Source organism: Lissotriton vulgaris, chromosome 7, assembly GCF_964263255.1.
Source record: "Lissotriton vulgaris chromosome 7, aLisVul1.2, whole genome shotgun sequence".
NCBI lineage: Eukaryota > Metazoa > Chordata > Amphibia > Caudata > Salamandridae > Lissotriton > Lissotriton vulgaris.
Window position 1 is genome coordinate 1,742,216,224 of NC_141695.1, and position 18,740 is coordinate 1,742,234,963.

The 18,740-nt window shown below is 42.9% G+C and overlaps 1 protein-coding gene across 2 annotated transcripts in view; it reads left to right on the plus strand.

Moving 5' to 3' along the window:
- The window catches only part of LOC147706549 (alpha-2-macroglobulin-like), a 163,197-nt gene that overhangs the window by 47,101 nt on the left and 97,356 nt on the right, over positions 1-18,740 (plus strand). For both annotated transcript variants that reach the window (XM_086933016.1, XM_086933014.1), the window contains 2 exons: positions 9,388-9,472; positions 15,415-15,538. In XM_086933016.1, the coding sequence (XP_086789142.1) occupies positions 9,388-9,472; positions 15,415-15,538 (209 nt within the window). The remainder of the gene's footprint in view (positions 1-9,387; positions 9,473-15,414; positions 15,539-18,740) is intronic.

An 18,740-nucleotide genomic window follows, 5' to 3' on the forward strand; every position in this document is an offset into this window, starting at 1 on the left:
GAGATCCCTAATTAATATGGAGATATGGGGGAGTATAAGGGAGCCCTGAGTTACAAAGAGATGGGCGGCACTGTTTCAGAACACTGATAGAGGAGGGTGGCATGCGGTGACGGAAATGTGAGCTGCGGAGAAAGGATGAGAGCCATAAGAGAAGAGTGAGACATACATACAATGGAAATGTATGGTAAGAGAAATCAGAGTTAAACAGAAATGCGTGAGACTGTCAGGATAATACTGCCGTTCATAGGGCCCGATTCACAGAACTAACTTAAGACAAAATCCTAAACTTACTACTTTTGGTATTCACAGAAGTTAGGATTTTGTCTTAAGTTTGTCTTAACATAGACTTAAGACAAAATCCTAACTTCTGTGAATACCAAAAGTAGTAATTTTAGGATTTTGTCTTAAGTTAGTTCTGTGAATCGGGCCCATAGAGATTGGAGGAGTATGAGAATAGATTAGGGGTGGGTAGAATGTTTTGTTCCGCTCGTGGGATTGCCGGAAGTGTGGTCTCTCTGTGTTACATTTTAACGCAGAGTTCTGGCCAAATTGTGCAGTCACCACATGGAAGAATCTTTCTCCTGCAAGGCTCACAAAGTTCAAGCTGGTCAGAAAGATTTGGGGCCCGATGTAGGTCGGTCGGTAACGGCCGAAAATCGGTATTTTCGGCCGTTACCGACCGGTATACCTGAAATGGTATGTAGGGGCACAATTTTACAGAATCGGTAAATTTACCGAATCGGTAAATTTACCGATTCTGTAAAATACCGAATCGGTATTTTTACCGATTCGGTAATTCTCCGATGTAGGTGGGACTCTTAAGAGTCCCAGGAGCTTTAACTAATCGGTATTTTACCATCAAATCCAATTTGATGGTAAAATACCGATTCAGGTGTGCATGCACATGTGTGCATGCACACCTAGCCATGTGACAGGCAGACCTGGCCTTAGGGCAGGTATGCCTGCCACATGGCACCCGTGCCTGTTTTGGGGGTGCCAGAGGGTGTCAAAGTGACACCCCCTGCACCCTTGTGTGAATCGGTATTTACCGATTCGGTAAATACCGAATCGGTAATGCCCATTCATTCCTATGGGCTTTGAAGCCCATAGGAATGAATGGGCATTACCGATTCTGTATTTACAGAATCGGTAAATACCGATTGTTAAAGATTCGGTATTTCAACATCTGGATATACCTACAGATCCACACTTTAGATTTACCGATTTTTAATTACCGAATCGGTAAAATTCGGTAATTAAAAATTGGTAAATCTAATTTACGTACATCTGGCCCTTGGTGTCCCTTAGCACGATTTTCCAACATGGGTGGTCGTGGTCACAGAGCTGCTGTTTGAGTAGATTTGCTGCTGTTTGGGATAGATTTTCTACTTGAGTTGCAGCAAAATCAACTTGAATTTCCGCTCAATCTTGCGGAACACATGGTGCCCCTCACACTGATTTTCAGCGCTGCTCGCGCTACCGGCGTTAAACAGCAGTGCAAGCGCCATACTTTCAACCTGTTGGTGGAACTACACGGAATCTCGCTGAGTTTTTATGTAACTCTATGGAATTCCACAGAGAGAAACTTCACGACTTCTGCCCACCGATGGAATAGATGAAGATAGGGGAGAACCAATCGAGAACGCTGAGCTACATGGGAATTGGAGGAGGAAATAAGACACCTCGTGGCAATATAGAGATAACCAAGAATCATAAGAGAGATTAGAGTTGTACACAGATGGGGCAGTTTGGTAACAGAATGCTTGGTAGTAGAGAGATGGGTGAGAACCTAAGAGAACTTTGAAGAATATAGAGGCAGGAAAAGCATGTTATAAGAGCACTGGAGTAGAAATAAAATGCAAGAGTACAGTAAGAAAGCTGAGTTATAGATAACAGTATTGGGTTATAGAACTCACTTAGGAATTAAACTATGCCTCGAGTATGGAAGAGAAATTCAATGGAAGAAAGAGCTGAGAAGAACACAGTAAGAGACTTTTAAAGTACATAGAGTGTACTGGGACTTGGAAAGAAACCTTTAAGGTGGCAACTGATGGCAAACGAATGGCAAGAGAACTGCAGATCAAAGAGTACAGTTAGCAAAAGGGGAGAGCAAACGATAGGTAGCAATAAATCTGAGGAGAACCAGAAAATAGCATTTACACCGAGACAGATGAGAAAGGTATGGTGAGTTCCCTCTCAAGAAGAAGAAAATTGTGCAGTAAGGGAACTGTGAAGTGATTTTATACATAAAGGAGAAGAGTGCAAGGAGAGAACACCAAGGTATAAAGAAAAGGGGAGTGTCATAAGTGCACACTAAAGTAAATGGGAAGAGAAGTAGCATGGACACTAGGGTGCATATGAAAAAAGAAGAGCTACTAGAGAACACTATGGTCTTTCACAACAGGATTACTCAGGAAAGAGAACATTATGGTATCAGACTAGGAGGAGTGCTGAATGGGTACATTACAGCATTTAGGAATAGAAGCAGTGCTTAAAGTGAACACTAAAGTATATTGGAATTGGAGGCACGTAAAGGTGTATAGAAAGGTGGAGTGTTGTAAAAAACCACTAAGGTTGGAGTGGGATAATAAAACATACGGTACGCAGGAATAGATGAGGTGCATACAAAGCATACTATGTCATAATGGAATAGGATGAGTGCAGTGAGAGCACACTAAGGCATATAAGAATTCAGAGCATAAAGTGTACACTAAATATCTTGGAATTAGTGGCAGGCAAAAGAGTACACAAAAGTTTCTTAGAATGGGAATTGGGAAGAAATAGAAAACACTAAAGCTTGTAGTAAAGAGAGGCGTGTAGGAAGGGAACACAAAGGCATAAATGAGTATGAGGCATGGATTGAGTGAACATTATGGTATATACAATTTGAATGAGTGCATAAACACCTGATCTCCTGGACTGCAAGGAGCCAGGGAAAACAACCCTAGCAGAGGAAATAGACATCCTCCGAATCTACAGATATTAGCCATTCCAGTGAACACCACCTGCATTGGCAGCAGCCATCGTCAAGATGGGTCCTATCAATGCATTGAAAGATTGACAGACAGCTCCATCAACATGAAGGAAGCTGTATGGAAAACTCTCCATTTATTTAATCCTTAAAAACAAAATCCCAAAGTGGGATTTTGTTGGTTTTTTTTAAATAAAAAAAGGCAATTATTCCTACACTAAGGAAGTTTACCACAATGTCTAGGAGTGAAAATGTGCCATGTGTTTGCCTGCTCTAAATAGGCTGGTGGACAAATGGCGAATCCTCCGATGGCCCTTACTCAATTGGGCCGTCAGAGGTGTACGTCTGTGGCAGAGGTGGAGTGAGTAGTCTTTTCCATCGACATACTGCAGGTGCACATGTTGTGGGCTGACTTTCAGATTGGAGGAGAGGGGTCTCTGTCACCTTTGCCACAGACCACTCTCTTAGCCAAACTCTAAATTGGGCCTTAAGGTAAATAGGAATGAGTGGCATACAGAAAGAGAACACTAAGGTAAATAGGAATCAAAGGAATGGATAAAGACACCACCAAGGCATATTGGCATGTGACAAGTGCAGTTAAGGCATATTAAGGTTTATTTAAAAGGAGGAGTGCAGAAGGTGCATACAAAGGAATATATGAGTGGGATGCCAGCAGAAAGGAACACTAAAATATTTTGAAATGGGAGCAGTATAGAAACCGAACACTCACATAAATATGAATGGGAGATATATGAAAGGGAAAACTATGCTATTAAGTAACGTGAAGAGTGAAGAAAGAGAACACCACGGTATCCTGGAATGCAAGGAGTGAAGAAAGAGAACACTAAAGCACATAGGAATGGGAGGAGTGTGGTACTAGATCACTAATGTATATGGGAATGTGACAAGTGTGGTAGAAAACACTAAGATGCATAGGAATGGCAGGAGTGAAGGAGGAGAACATTGAGGTACATAAGAAGAGGCGGAGCGCAGAAAAAAACATTAAGGTAAATATGATTTAGAGGAGTGTGGGGCCGCAACACCAAGGTATATCAGAAACAGAGGAGTGCAGAAAGAACATACTAAGTTTTATCACAAAAGGAGGCGTGCAGAAAGCGCCTACAAAGGCATATAGGACTGGGAAGAGAGCAAAAAGAGAGCATTTACGTAAGTTGGAAAGAGTCAGGTGCAGAAAGAGAGCACTAAGGTATGTTTGAATGGAAACAATGCAGAAAGAAAACAGTACGTTTACATGAATGGGAGGAGTGCAGCAAGATGCCATTATGGCACAAGAATGGAAAGAGTGCAGAAAAAGAACACTAAAGTGTTATGCCTTACATAGAGCATACTCTACTCATGCTAGAATAGGTAAGACCTTCCCTAATGCCGCTGCACATTGTCAAAGGCATATGGCCCCAGATGCTGATTTTTTTCCACATTCTATGGTCCTGCACATGTCTCGCCCAATATTGGGGGCATGTGGCTGGTACTCTCGCCATTGCCATTGAGATGCATGGCTTCCATTCCCCTGAGACCTGCCTGCTGGGCTTATTTAAAAGACCTAAGGCAAGTTAGACATTGAGTCGGCCAGTGGATCTGGCACTTTTGCTGGCCGAAGTACTATAACTATAGCATGAATGAGCGCAGCGCCCCCCTCTGGCCAAATGGTAGAGAGCATTGATGCATTGGGTGCAGCTGACCATCAGTCATAGTATGCTGAAGAAGTAAGAGGACTGCACAAATAACCTATAGCACAACGATGGAGGGAACTCATTGCATGCCCACAGCACAAATGACAACATGCTTGCTGAGTGCTCGCAATGCTGCAACAACTAGAAACACAACACGCTACCCTGATTCAAGCTGGGTCAAGTGTGGGTGCCCAGAAGAAATGATTGAGGACTCTTTCTTGAACACTGTAGTCTTGGATTGGCCAGGGTGGATGCCTGCCTGGGACTCAGAAGAACTCGGGAAGCTCTAGGAACTCATATTCTCAATATCCTTCAACCTTCTTCTCTGTTCCTTTGACCCCCTCCTAGGGCAAAAGTGAGCGCCCTCCCACCAGGGACGACTACTCTTGTCTTAGGTATGAGAGGACAGACGTAGTGATTCATAACTGTTATCCTATTAGCGTGTCATGGTTTATGTTTTCTTTGAATGTTTAATGGATTTTCCAACAATAACAGCATCCAAGATTTCTGAAGAAACTATCTGATAGTACTTGAATGTAAACCTATAAAAAGGTATTTATTGTATTACCTGTATCATTGTAACTTTATACCTTACTATATATGTTGGTTTGCATTGAGAAGTGTTGTTGCCTTGAATGACTTTCTGTACATGCTGAGGAAAATAATTAATTATGATTAAAATGGTATACAGGGATTTGATGAATGTGGTAAAATAATGTTAAGCTACAAAGGCATATGAGACATGCAGTAACAGAATACTAAGGTACATAGGAATGTGAGGAGGGTATTAGGATAACACTAATGTACACACAAATATAGATGGAGGTAGAAAAATAACACAAAGATTTGTTGGAGTATGAGGAGTCCAGAAAGCAAATACTAATGTATAAGTACATGGGAATGGGAGCAGTGTAGAAAGAGATGACTAAGATACATAGGAAGTGGAGGAGTTTACAAAGAAAACACTAAGGTACATAAAAATGTATGCAGAGCAGAAAGAAAACACTAAGGTACAAAGGATCAGGAGGAGTGCAGAAAGAGAACACCAGGTTCTAGCTGGATGGGGAAGTGCAGAAAGACAATAGTAAGTTACATAGATATAGTAAGAGTGCAAAATAAAAATACTAAGGTACACAGAAATAATAGGAGCACAGAATGAGAACAATATGGTACATAGGAATAGGAGGAGTGCACAAAAAGAGCACTAAGGTACAAAGGAAAACCACGGGAGTGCTGTAAGAAAACAATAAGGTTTGTTTGGACATCTAGTGTGCAGAAAGAGAGAACTAAAGTACATAAAAATGGAAAGAGTTCAGAAAGTGAACACTACGCACATAGGAATCAGAGGAGTGTAGAAAGAGAACACTAAGGTACATAGAAACAATTGGAGCTGTGTAGAAAGATAAAACTAAGGTACATAGAAACTTACGAAGAGCAGAAACAGAACACTAAGAGGTATAGAAATAGATGTTGTGCAGATAGAGTACACTTAGGTACAAAGGAATAGGGGGAGCACAGAAAGAGAACACAACAGTACATAGGAGTTGGAGGAGTGTAGAAAAAGAACACTAAGACAGATAGGGCCCGATGTACGACCCGTTTTTACATGCCCAAACAGGTTTGCGAACCCGTTTGCGCATGCAAAAACATATTGGGCCATGTACATAGCCATGTACATAGCCCCTATTTAGCCTAGGGGCATTCCCTGCCAAATAGCGAGTCTCAAAACAATGTACTAATATTTTGCGACCACAATTGCGGTCGTAAATAAATCGCAATTACCACCTACTTCAAGTAGGCGGTAATGCATTTGTCAAGAGGAAGGGATCCCCAGGGGACCCCTTCCCTTTTGTAAATGCATGTAAAATAATTTTTTAGGGACCACTGCCTGCCCTTAAATGATATGAAAACGTTTCATTTTTTTTTTTTAATGCGCCCCGTTTTCCTTTACGGAATAGGGGCTGCAATTAAAAAAAGCTGCTGCAATTAAAAAGCAGTCCCTGACATGGTGGTCTGCGGAGCCTAACAGGCCACCATCCCTGGGAGGGCTGGCATTCAGAGTGGGCTCGCAAATTGCGAGAGGCTCATTAATATTAATGAGCCTCGCAATTTGCGACCCCTTTGGGAATCGCAAAACAGGGTAAACACACTGCTGTACATTTCATTTAGCGCCTTGCAATTTGCGACTCGCAATGTGTTGCAAATTGCGAGGCGGTAAATGAAATGTAAATCTGACATCTGGCCCTTAGAAGCATAAGGAGCACACAAAGAGAACACTAAAATGTATAGACACAGGAGGTGTCCGAAAAGAGAACACTAAGGTATATAGGAAAGGGAGGCATGCAGAATGAGAACACTAAGGTACATAGGAATGGGATGAGTGCAGAAACAGAACTCTAAGGTACATAGGAACAGGACGAGTACAGAAAGAGACAGCTAAGGTGTGTAGCGCTAGGAGAAGTGCAGAAAGAGACCCATATGCTACATAGGAATAGCAGAAGTGCAGGAAGATAACAATATGGTACATAGAAATAAGAGGAGTGCAAAAAGAGAACACTATGGGACATAGGAATAGGAGAAGTGCAGAAAGAGAACACTAAGGTGTGTAGAAGTAAGAGGAATGCAGGACAATACTAAGGTACATGGAAACAGTCAGAGAAGTGCAGAAAGAGAACACTAAGGTACATAGGAATGAAAGGAGTGCAGAAAGAGAACAGCACAGTACAGTACGTATGAATAGCAGAAGTGCAGAAGGCGAACACTATGGGGCATAGGAATAGGAGGAGTGCAGAAAGAGAACAATAAGATGTGTAGAAATAAGAGGAATGCAGAAAGAAAACATCAAGGTGTATAGAAATAAGAGGAATTCAGCAATTAAACACAACAGTACAATGGAATAGGAGAAGAGCAGAAAGAGAACACTAAGGTGTATAGAAATAAAAGAATTGTGGAAAGGGAACATTACTGTACAATGGAATAGGAGAAGTGCAGAAAGAGAACACCAAGGTATATAGAAATAAGAGGATTGTGGAAAAAAAAACACTACTGTACAATGGAATAGTCGGAGTGCAGAAAGAGAACACTACGGAATATAGAAATAAGAGGATTGTGGAATGAGAACACTACTGTACAATGTAATAGGAGGAGTGCAGAAAGAGAACACTAAGGTGTATAGAAATAAGAGGATTGTGGAAAGAGAACACTACTGTACAATAGAATAGGAGAAGTGCAGAAAGAGAACACTAAGGTGTATAGAAATAAGAGGATTGTGGAAAGAGAACACTACTGTACAATAGAATAGGAGAAGTGAAGAAAGAGAACACTAAGGTATATAGAAATAATAAGAAGATTGTGGAAAGAGAACACCACTGTACAATGAAATAGGAGGAGTGCAGAAAGAGAACACTAACGTGTATAGAAATGAGGAGTGCGGAAAGAGAACACTACTGTACCATGGAATAGGAGAAGTGCAGAAAGAGAACACCAAGTAATATAGCAATAAGAGGATTGTGGAATAAGAACACTACTGTACAATGGAATAGGAGGAGTGCAGAAAGAAAACACTAAGGTGCATAGAAATAAGAGGATTGCGGAAAGAGAACACTGTAGTACAATGGAATCAAAGGAGTGTAGAAAGAAAATACTGTCCTGCATGCAAACAGTCGGAAGAATGTAGAAAGAGAACACTAAGATACATAGGGAAGGTAGGAGTGCAGAAAGCAAACACTACTCTACATAGGAATGGAAGGAGTGCAGAAAGAGAATACTAAGGTACATGGAAACTAAAGGAGCACAGAAAGAGAACACTAAGATATATAGAAATAGGCACCATGTGGGAAGAGTAAACTAAGGTACTAAGGAATAGGGGGAGTGGAGAAAGAGAATACTACAGTACATAGGAATGGGAGGAGTGCAGAAAGAGAACACTACGGTAGATAGGAATTGGAGAAATGTAGAAAGAGAACACTAAGGCACATAGAAACCTAAGGAAGACACAAACAGAACATTAAAATGTAGAGAAACAGGAGGAGTGTGGATAGAGAACACTAAGGTATGTAGAAATGCGAGAAGTGCAGAAAGAGAACAGTAAGGTACATAGGAATGAGATGAGTTCAGAAAGAGAACTCTAAAGCATGTGGGAATAGGAGAAATGCAGAAAGAGAACACTAAGGTGTATATAAATAGGAGAAGTGCAGAAATATAACAATATGGTATATAGAAATAAGAGGAGTGCGGAAAGACAACAGTATGGTACATATGAATAGAAGGAGTGCAGAAAGAGAACACTCAGGGACATAGGGAAAGGAAGAGAGCAGAAAGAGAATACTAAGGTGCATAGAAATAAGAGGAGTGCAGAAAGAGGGTTTAATGGAATTAAAGAAGTGCAGAAAGGGAACACTAAGGTTTACAGAAATAAGACAAATGCAGAAAGATGCCACTATGGTACAATGGAATAGGAGGACTGCAGAAAGACTAGGGTCTATAGGAGTAGGGAAAAAATCCCCTTATAATTAAATGTAGGAATTAGAGTGGTGAAGAGGAGCATACTACTCTGTACTGTAGTGGGAGGATCACGCCAAGAACACTGGAGTACACAGAGGAGGTTACTTAATTTGAGTGCGCTGAGGAGAACGGGGCAGTGCCGGGCTCATTCATTGATGTATATGACTTCCTTTTAGAAGCTGCACCAGCTGGACTGACACCTGCATCTCTTTAACATTTCAGTTTTACCAAAATTCGAAGTCACAGTCCAGATGCCCAAGTCCATCACCATTATGGATGAGCAAGTGGAAGTGACTGCCTGTGCCAAGTGAGTGCTTTGTAGTTTTTTTACATATGTAAATGGCCATGAAGTGCGGCTCAAACCTCGGCCAGTGAGCTTCCTTATTCACAGACTGAATACAGTGTAGACTGAGAACAGTGAGCTTCATCACTGCTTAATGACTGAACTGGACAGGTGATGAGAGTGCTCTCTTCAGATGGATCACCTGTAGGATCTTAGGGAGACCTTGGCTTTTCATGGCCATGCCATACACCAATTGTCTCTGAAGAGATCACCAATAGAGGTTAGAAAGCAACTTTATTTCAACACTATAAGAAGTTGGGTTACTGAATGAGGGGGTGAAACACTACTGAAACAGCAATCAAAATTTTTGTCAGGGTGAAACACAAGCAAACTACAAATTAACCTGTGCTCAACCCTCTGGTAGCTTGGCACAAAAGCAGTCAGGCTTAACTTAGAGTGTAAAGTATTTATGCAGCATACAAAAAGTAATAAAGTAAAAATACAATACAAGAAGAATCCCACAACAATTTAGAAACATAGAGTACATTTTAATACATTACTCGACACTAAAACTACAAAAATGCAATCTAAGGAACCACAGATATGAAATTCCAAAGATTTAAGATAAGTATAGTGCCTAAAACCTCAAAGCGCCACTCAAGGTTATCTGATCGTGCGAAACCGGGTGAAAGTCACAAGTTCAGGGTGACTGCAATAGAGTGCAGGCCAGAAACAGGGATAAAGTAAATCCCACTGAAAAAGTTACCTTTTCAAGTCCAGTGCAAAGAGTTCAGTTCGCAGGGGAGAGGGCCACGAGGAGCAGAGAGAGCCTTGCGGATGTTCATAACTGTAGCGCGAAGAGCAGGCATGGTGTCGTGGGACGATCGTTGCTGTAGTGCAAACATCCTGTTGAGTGTTGCTGATGGCCGTTGCTGGAGATTCTCTTTTACGGTCACCACGAATTGTCAATGTTGTAGTATGAAGTGCAAGTCTCACATTGCCAGTCGTTGCTGGCAATCACTGCAGACATAAGAGTCGGGTTCACTGGATCTTCACGCTGTCGGGCGTCAAGATCTTGGCACGAGCAGTCCCGTGTGTGGACGCGAAGAGCCTAAAACTTCAGCATTACTCCTTTTCTTTCAGGAGGAGTTCAACTGATGCAACACCAAGGGTCCAGGACCAGAGGGACACCTCTTGGGGATCAGGATCGCATCCCAGCAGAAGTCAGCAGGGTTTAGGCAGATCCAGTTCCTTGGGCAGGCTACACATCAACTCGGCAGATGCTGGGAGGTCCTTAGAGCTTGCTATGTCCCTGTAGCTCTAACAGGAGGTCAGTCAGCTCAGCCTTGTAGTCACTTCAGCCTAGGATGAAAAGTGCAGGTCCAGTTTCCCTTCTCAACAAGCAGGGCAGGCATGAAGCAGCAGGACAGCAAGGTATCCTTCTTCTGTAGTCTCCACAGATACAGGAGTGTACTGAATAGTGGATCTGAGGGTCATAGTTATACCTTGTGCCCACTTTGAAGTGGGAGAAGCTTTTAGAGTCCCCCCCCCTACAGAGCTGTCTAGAATTTCTTGCCCTGGCACTTGCTTGTCTGGGGGCACAAACAACTAGGGTGAAGCCCTTTGCAAGTGTGCTGAGGCTACGTCTTTGTAATGTGCAGTGTGGTAGGTGACAGTTCCACCCCATATCAATTCAGAGATGGCCCATTATCCCACCACGTTTTCCCCCCTTTGTCTCACTGTCTGGGAGCACTACACAAAGACCAACGGCCAGCTACGCCTAGCCATGTGACCCAGGACACAGGCTGCAGACACCAAATAGTTGGGACAAGAAAATGCCAATTTCCTGAAAGTGACATTTTCAGAATTGTGAGTTAAATTCAACTTTAACATTAAAGAGGGTTTTAAATTAGAATTCCTTAGATACCAAACTCAACTTTCCAACTTGCCCCCGATTGAAAGTTTTCACTGACTAAATGTATTAACCCCTTCGATGCGGCCGCGATTTTCCCCGTGTGCGGCCGCCGGCCGAACACGGGCGGGCCATGACGAACCCCAGCCGTCATCAGCACACGAGCACCGTAGTGCATGACGGCTGGGGTTCGTCACCAGCATGGAAGGGGTTAAGGTAACCTATTGTTACCCTATGGGAGAGGTTGAACTTGCAGAAGCGAAAAATGCATTTAAGAGATTTTCACTACCAGGCCATGTAAAAGCCAAAAGTACATGCCCAACTTTTAGATACACTGCACTCTGCTCTATCAGCATTTTAAGACAAATCCTAGGGGTGACTTATAGGTATTAAAAAGAAAGGTTTAGAACTCACAAAAGGTTTATTAGCCAGGTCGAAATGACAGTCTAGAATGGCACACAAAGGCTGTAATGCAGGCATGAGACGTTTTAAAATGCGTTTTAAGTGGGTGGCACAATAAGTGCTGCAGGCCCAAAAGTAGCATTTAATGTACAGGCCCTATGTACATGTAGTACCATTCCACTAGGACATTACAAGCAAATGTAAATGTGTTGTATTTGTATAGCGCGAACAGTAACCCGTAAGCATCCCGGCGCTTGTACTCCTACCACAAGGGAACCCCTCCTGGCTTTTCCTTGTGAGGTGTCCACTCCTGGGCATCCCATGGTGAAACCAGGCATCCCTTGTGTATCGGGGGCCGTTGTGCACACTAAGCAAGCTATTGCCCAGAGTTGCAGTGTGGGGCCCATAATTAGATTCAGCACTGAGGCGAGAATATCCGGTCAGAGGAATTTAAGCCCAATCCCGCCGAGGTGGGAATTGAACCCTGGTCCCTGGCCAGTGCTCTGCATCAAGGTCTGCCGCTCTAACCATTGAGCCACACTCTCCAAGTAAATTAAATGTGCCAAGTGGATGAAGAACAAATTCACCATGTTTAAAGAGCAGAGCACAAGCACTTTAGCATTGGTTAGCAGTGATAAAGTGCGTATGGTCCTAAAAGCCAGCAGAAACGGGTTCAGAAAACATGAGGTTGAACTCAAAAAGTTTGGGAATGACCCTGCAGAGAGGGCTAAGTTCAACACATACTTATTGAGTCCCTTGCTTCTCTTCAAGGTTTTCCATACTTAGGACGATGGAAGAATTTTGGTCCCCATACCTATTCAACTCTTGTTTCTCTATGGAGAGTAACATTTGGAGGATAGATGGGGAATTTCCCATGCCCAAAGTCTTCGACCATCTTCAAACGAAGTACTTCTAAGAAGTGAGAGCAGGTTTTATTCACTACTCTCAGTCTGTCCCTGGCCTCTCTATAACAAGATCACCACAAGGAAATGGGGGATCAGTCTCCATGCAGTCTTTCTATGTTTTGGCTGCCATCTAGATGTGAGAGGAGATTCAGCTTTATCCCTACATTCATATGTTAGCTTTCCTATGAATATATAAGAAGTATTGGCTGCATTGTGTGGAGTCCTCGTGCCCTTTGAGTAATTGCAGGGCACAAGTCCTATGAAAAGAAGTGGGGGGACTGACCAAGTAAGACAATATGCAAATGACCACATGACATCACGACGTTGTGCTATAAAAGAAATAAAATGGCGCTTTTTAAATTATTTGTGTAAAAAATGGGACAGACCAACCCATCTGACAGTCTTACAGTGCATGCATCTCTTATATACAGGGGCTGAACAAAGGCAAAAGCATGCCTCTCCTAAGTACCTGTGAAGAGAAGGCAAGCTGTGGGCCTTTGTTTTCCTCTGTGGCATTTACATTTAAATGTAAGGTTCGAGGCAGCCCCAGTCAGCATAGACAAACAAAAGGAGGCCGGATGGCCCCTTAACTTCGGCCCAGCTGGAGGTGACAAAAAGGCTCCCTCGCTGCCTGCGCGTTGCTGCTGGGAATGGAAAGCAGGCAACGTGCAGGCGCTGCTGAACGTGTCCCGGTGTCTGAAAATTACACCGGGACAAGTTCAGCATATTTCTGTGGGGCCCAACTTATTGGCAGGGGGAACGGCGTCCACCCTGTGAAAAGCGTGGGGGGACACCATGTACCTGCTTGTACCCGCGACTCGAGCCCTGAGTAATTGACATATCTGTAGAGAGGGACCATCACCAGAAGAGAGGTTTAACACTGTGTGTTCGATAACACGCTAACAGCTATTCCAACAGCTTAAAGATTGTCTTTTCTAAAATAACAAAAATACTCCTCCTTACAGATTTGACACCTTCTGACTAGAGTCTGATGGCCAAGTACTGTGGGCCAGATGTATGAAGCTTTTTGTGTCTGCAAACACTCCCATTCACAGTTAGCAATCGCAAAAGGTTTTAGCTATGTTCAATGCATTGTAGGAGTAGGAATGTAATGCCCATGTGCTACTTGGAACGTGTGTGCTTCCTGCATCCCTTCCAAATACTAAATTGTTACCAGATGAGTCAATGGTTTCAAACCATATTTCCTGTCACAAACCACTGAAAAGTTACAGACTCCCAAGTTGGGGTGGTAATTGATTGAACAAATAAAGCAGGTTTCCTTTTGGACTCCTTTGTCTTTCTGAAATGAGGTAAACATTTGGGGGGAATACTCAGTAGACCATGGGACCCCTGCCAACTCCTATTAATGGAATGGAAAGCAGGCAACGTGCAGGTGCAGCTGATCTTGTCCTGGTGTCTCCTATTGAACTGTTTACTGTTTATATCATCAGCTGCATTTGCTAAAAAACAATCAAAGGCATGATGGTCTGCTTACCTTTCAGGCTGCCATCTCCATCATTGTGAACAATCAGAGCGAGTCACAATTTGCGCCTTCCTACCAGGTTAGAAAAATAGAACTTAATGTAACAAATAAAGCACCAACAATTAAATAAGCAGAACTTGAGATACAAATATTTAAAGAATAATCTGTAAATAGCGCTTTGAAGCAATAGGCGCCTATTTGGGACACCTGGTCATGCTGGACCGAGCCAAAGTCAAATGCTCAGGTCAACTGCGGTGGAGTATGAGCCGAATGCATGGACCCACCTAGGTCTGCTGAACAAAAGTACATTGATCCTGGTTGCGTTCACAACGATGAAGATGCAGGATGCAGTGGTAGCGATGAGTCAGTTCCGATCCCGCAACAGGGAGAGATGTTATGTTATGAGTATTTATTCAGCGCACAGATGCTCCAGCGTAGGAGCGTCCTGGCGCTTGACAAGAAATCCAACACAACACAACCAAAGGACCATGGACTAAAAAGGAAAAGACTCAGGGAAAAAGCAGAGTCTTAATGGCTCTGCGAAATAAAAAGAGATTGCAAGATGCACGAATCTCTAACGGAAGAGAGTTCCACAGGGCAGCAGCCCGAACACGGAAAGAACGTCCTCCAGCTCGGCTGAGTTTAAACCTAGGAACCACAGCCAGATCCTGACCCAGGGATCTCAGTGGGCGGGCAGGAACATAGGGTATCAACAGATTCCTGAGGATCGGGGCCGAGAGGCCCTTGAGAATTTTGTAGAACAGACACAGCACTTTAAATTGGATCCTCTGCTTGCATAATATTTTAAAACATGGCTACTGCACTTTCCAATTTCCTGACAGACTGAATAACTCTGTTACCCACCAAATGAAAATTCCTCCCCTTTTCCCAGTTATCTGCAGCACTCACTGTTAATAAAAACAGAACAAGCATAAGCAAAGCCATCAAACATTGCTTTGATATGTTAGTGCCTGCAAACAGAAGCATGCACAGGCACATGTCTGTGCCTGCACATTTTAGCCCATCAAAACCCAATGAGTCTGGCAATGCTTATCTGGAAAAATCTTTGTGCAAAAGAGGGGACCTTAGGATAGAAGCAGCTAATCCATCTGATGTTGGTGTTTGTTGGGATGCCATGATGTCTACCAAGGCTAAAGCTTTATGGAGCCAGACCTAAAAAGGAGGGTGTTGTTACTTGCTGTTTATTTCCAGATTTGCCTTTGTATCTTTAATCAAATTTTGTTTGTGCTGCTCTTTCTGGTAGGTATACCTATGGGAAGCCAGTCTCTGGTATCCTGAAAGTCAGTGTTTGCCGGAAGTACCGACAAAATTACAGCAACTGCTATGGCAAAGAGTCAGAAGCTGTGTGTGAGGAGTTCTCGCGAGAGGTGAGTAGGATTGCGAGAAGAAAGGGTGCCCCAATAACTTATGCTACTTTTGAAAAGATCCATCCTTAAAGTTTGGATGTAATTCAATTTTTGGATGTCTAAATTCATCCATTCTTAAAACTAGGAGAACTAATGTCCATCACAACAAAATGGAAGTCAATGTTTAGACGAGGAACCAGGCGCAATGGCCGACCTTTTATTGAGTCTGTGAAGAAAGCAATGGGGGATTGGGAGGGTAGAGTAGCCAATGAGAAATGGTGCAATCGCAGTCTGGCACAAAGGGGCTGATTCACAGAACTAACTTAAGACAAAATCCTAAACTTACTACTTTTGGTATTCACTGAAGTTAGGATTTTGTCTTAAATCTGTTTTAAGACAAACTTAAGACAGACGTAAGACAGAATCCTAACTTAAGTCTGTCTTAAGACAACATCCTAACTTCCGTGAATACCAAAAGTAGTAAGTTTAGGATTTTGTCTTAAGATAGTTCTGTGAATCGGGCCCAAAGAGTTCAGAGTATGACTCAAGAAAATGTATTCACATGATCAAACATGACTATTGAATACAAAGCAAGGGGTAGGGTTGAACCGGGGGTAGAGAGAGGGAACTCAAAACGAAAGAAAGGGCACGGCAAAAAGGCAAGTACCCACACTGAAGAAAGAAAACTATTGAAAAACACATAGCAAATGCAACAGTGGGACACACCTTAGAATCAGGTACTACGGGGCAAGTTTACAAGCTCCTTGCGACACTTTTGCGTCATTTTTAACATGGGAAAAATGACGTAAAAGTGGCGCACAGGGCTTGTAAATCTGCCCCTACACTTCTATTTGTGATGCTGTGCTTTGAATAATGTGTGTTCAAGGCAAGACTCATTTGATGTGGGCCAGCACACTCTTTTTGCAAAGTACATCAAATTAAAGGGTGGCACCATTACAAACGATATCCATCTTTTCAACGCATACCGCATGTATGTTGAGGCTATTGCTGTGTGGCAGTTGTTTCTCCCTTATTGAGAAAAACATCAAAGCCAACTACTGGCAAACCATAAGGATCTTTGAGAGCCTCTAGCTTGTCAAGTAATATTAAAAGTGAGAATTGAATGGGTTAAAAGTTCGATAAAAGTTTAGGTTAAAAAAGTAAAATTAAATGACTTAAAGGACATCGATCAACACAAATTAGTAATGGTGGTCAGGAGTTATGAAGTTATCCCAAATAACTAACCAGCAATGATAGAAATGAATAAAATATGCATCTGTTAATAGAATTCCATTATTGTGAAACATTAAAATATTAAAAGATTGTTAATACTTCTCTTGTCTTTTCTTTTGGAAGAGGGATGATAGGGGTGACCTTCCTCAGCTGCCTCACAGCTGTCTGCCAGTGCGTCTGGATGGACAGAGAAGACACACTGAGTAATGGTGCCAAAATAGATATTGTGCAAGAAGAAGATGGGGCCAAAGAAATAATAGAAGGATAAAAAACCACATGCCATAAAACACACTCAAAAAGGCAATAGAGTAAACAAACCGAACAATGTGTCTCCTGATGCAAAAAATCAAGGGGCATATTAACAAGGAGCAAGGAAAATTAACACTAAGGCCGTTTTTTTAACGGCCGCTATCACTGGATAATATCGCCTGGTTATCGCGTTATTAACAACGCTAACCGCCTATGCGATAAAAAATTCAGCGATAGCGGCATTTTGGGAGGTTATAGCTGTTTATGCAGCAATACAACTACAGGGATATCCTTGTTGATAGCCCATGGTGGGCTTAACCGTGTAATCCACCTCCCATTGGATTACATGTCTAAGTCTGAAAATTAGCAGACGTAAAAAAGCAGCGTTAACCGCAGTTAGTGCTGCTTTTTTTTGTCTCTAACAGGGTTAGCCTGAAGCTTGATAATAGGAGAAATGTCGTTTTGCGACATTTTCCCTATTATTTTGCTCTGGAAGGCCCTTTTTCACTACGCTTCCCTTTGCATCTCTAATGAGATGCAAAGGGAAGCGTAGTGAAAAAGGGTGCTAACATGCGATTTTGCATGTTAGCACCCTGTTGGTGATAGGGCGAAATTTTTATCTCCGCTTCTTTGGCTTGAAAGCCAAAAAAGCGGAGCTAAAGCCCTTGATAATATGCCCCCAAGTGACTGTCCTGCAAGGGGCGATCAAAGCCTTTCAATGCACAGAGAATACCCACCTGCTCCCTGATGTAATGATTTGTGTTGACATCTCCAAAAACGACCCAGTAGAACATTACCACCATTTCTAATATGAGAGAGAAATATTACTTCCTGTTAGAAAAGTTCCTTTTGATGTAGACCCCTGATCAATAGGTGTACTTTCTGTGAGTTAGTCAGATACATTATGCTTTCTACTCCTCCACCACAATTTCCCAAAAAAACAGAGGACAGAAAAAGTAAAGGGCCTCCTATGAAACAAAGTGTAAGTGGGGTGTGCTTTCTCTTATGTTTGGGGGAACCAAAGGGCCAGCTTTAGGGCACTGCGACTGGTGCAGCCGCACTGGGTTCTGACTGGTGGAGGGGGCGCAAACTCAGGGGGGAGCTGTGCTTAGCAATACCCTATAATCGGAGTGACGAGGGACTCTTTTGCCCGGGGGTAGTGAGAGAATCCGAGGAGGCAGTCATGGGATGTGGGGGGCGCCAAAAATGATTGTCGCATCGGGCGCTAACACGGCTAAAGCCGGCCCTGGGAAAGCGTGTAGTGCAAAAGTGCATGCTGTTCGGTTACATGAAGCCATAAAAGACCCCCAAGTTGTGGCTGAAAGAAACCATGACTTAAAACATGCCGGGGGATGCCCAGAGCAACATCAAAACCACTTTCTTCCATGGTGATAAACTCTGGTGGATCCCTTCAACTGCAACATTGAACAACAGCGCAAGTGTCAACAGAAGGGTGGTTAAAGGTGAAAGAAAATAATGACAACTAAAAACTAAAGACATCAGCCGGCTATTGAGCGAAGTTGGGTAATGCTAGCAGCTAGCCTCAACCAAAAGACTTGGGGGCAGATTTACAATTACTGGCGCATCTCTGCATATCAGCAGGGATGCGCCAGTAATTGTGCGCCGCAGCTCCGCCACCCTTGATGCAATGCGGCGCACCATGAGGCAAAAGCGGCACAATGCTGCGTCAATCCTTACGCCTGCTTCAATACACCTGCTTCAAGCAGGCGCAGGGTTTTGA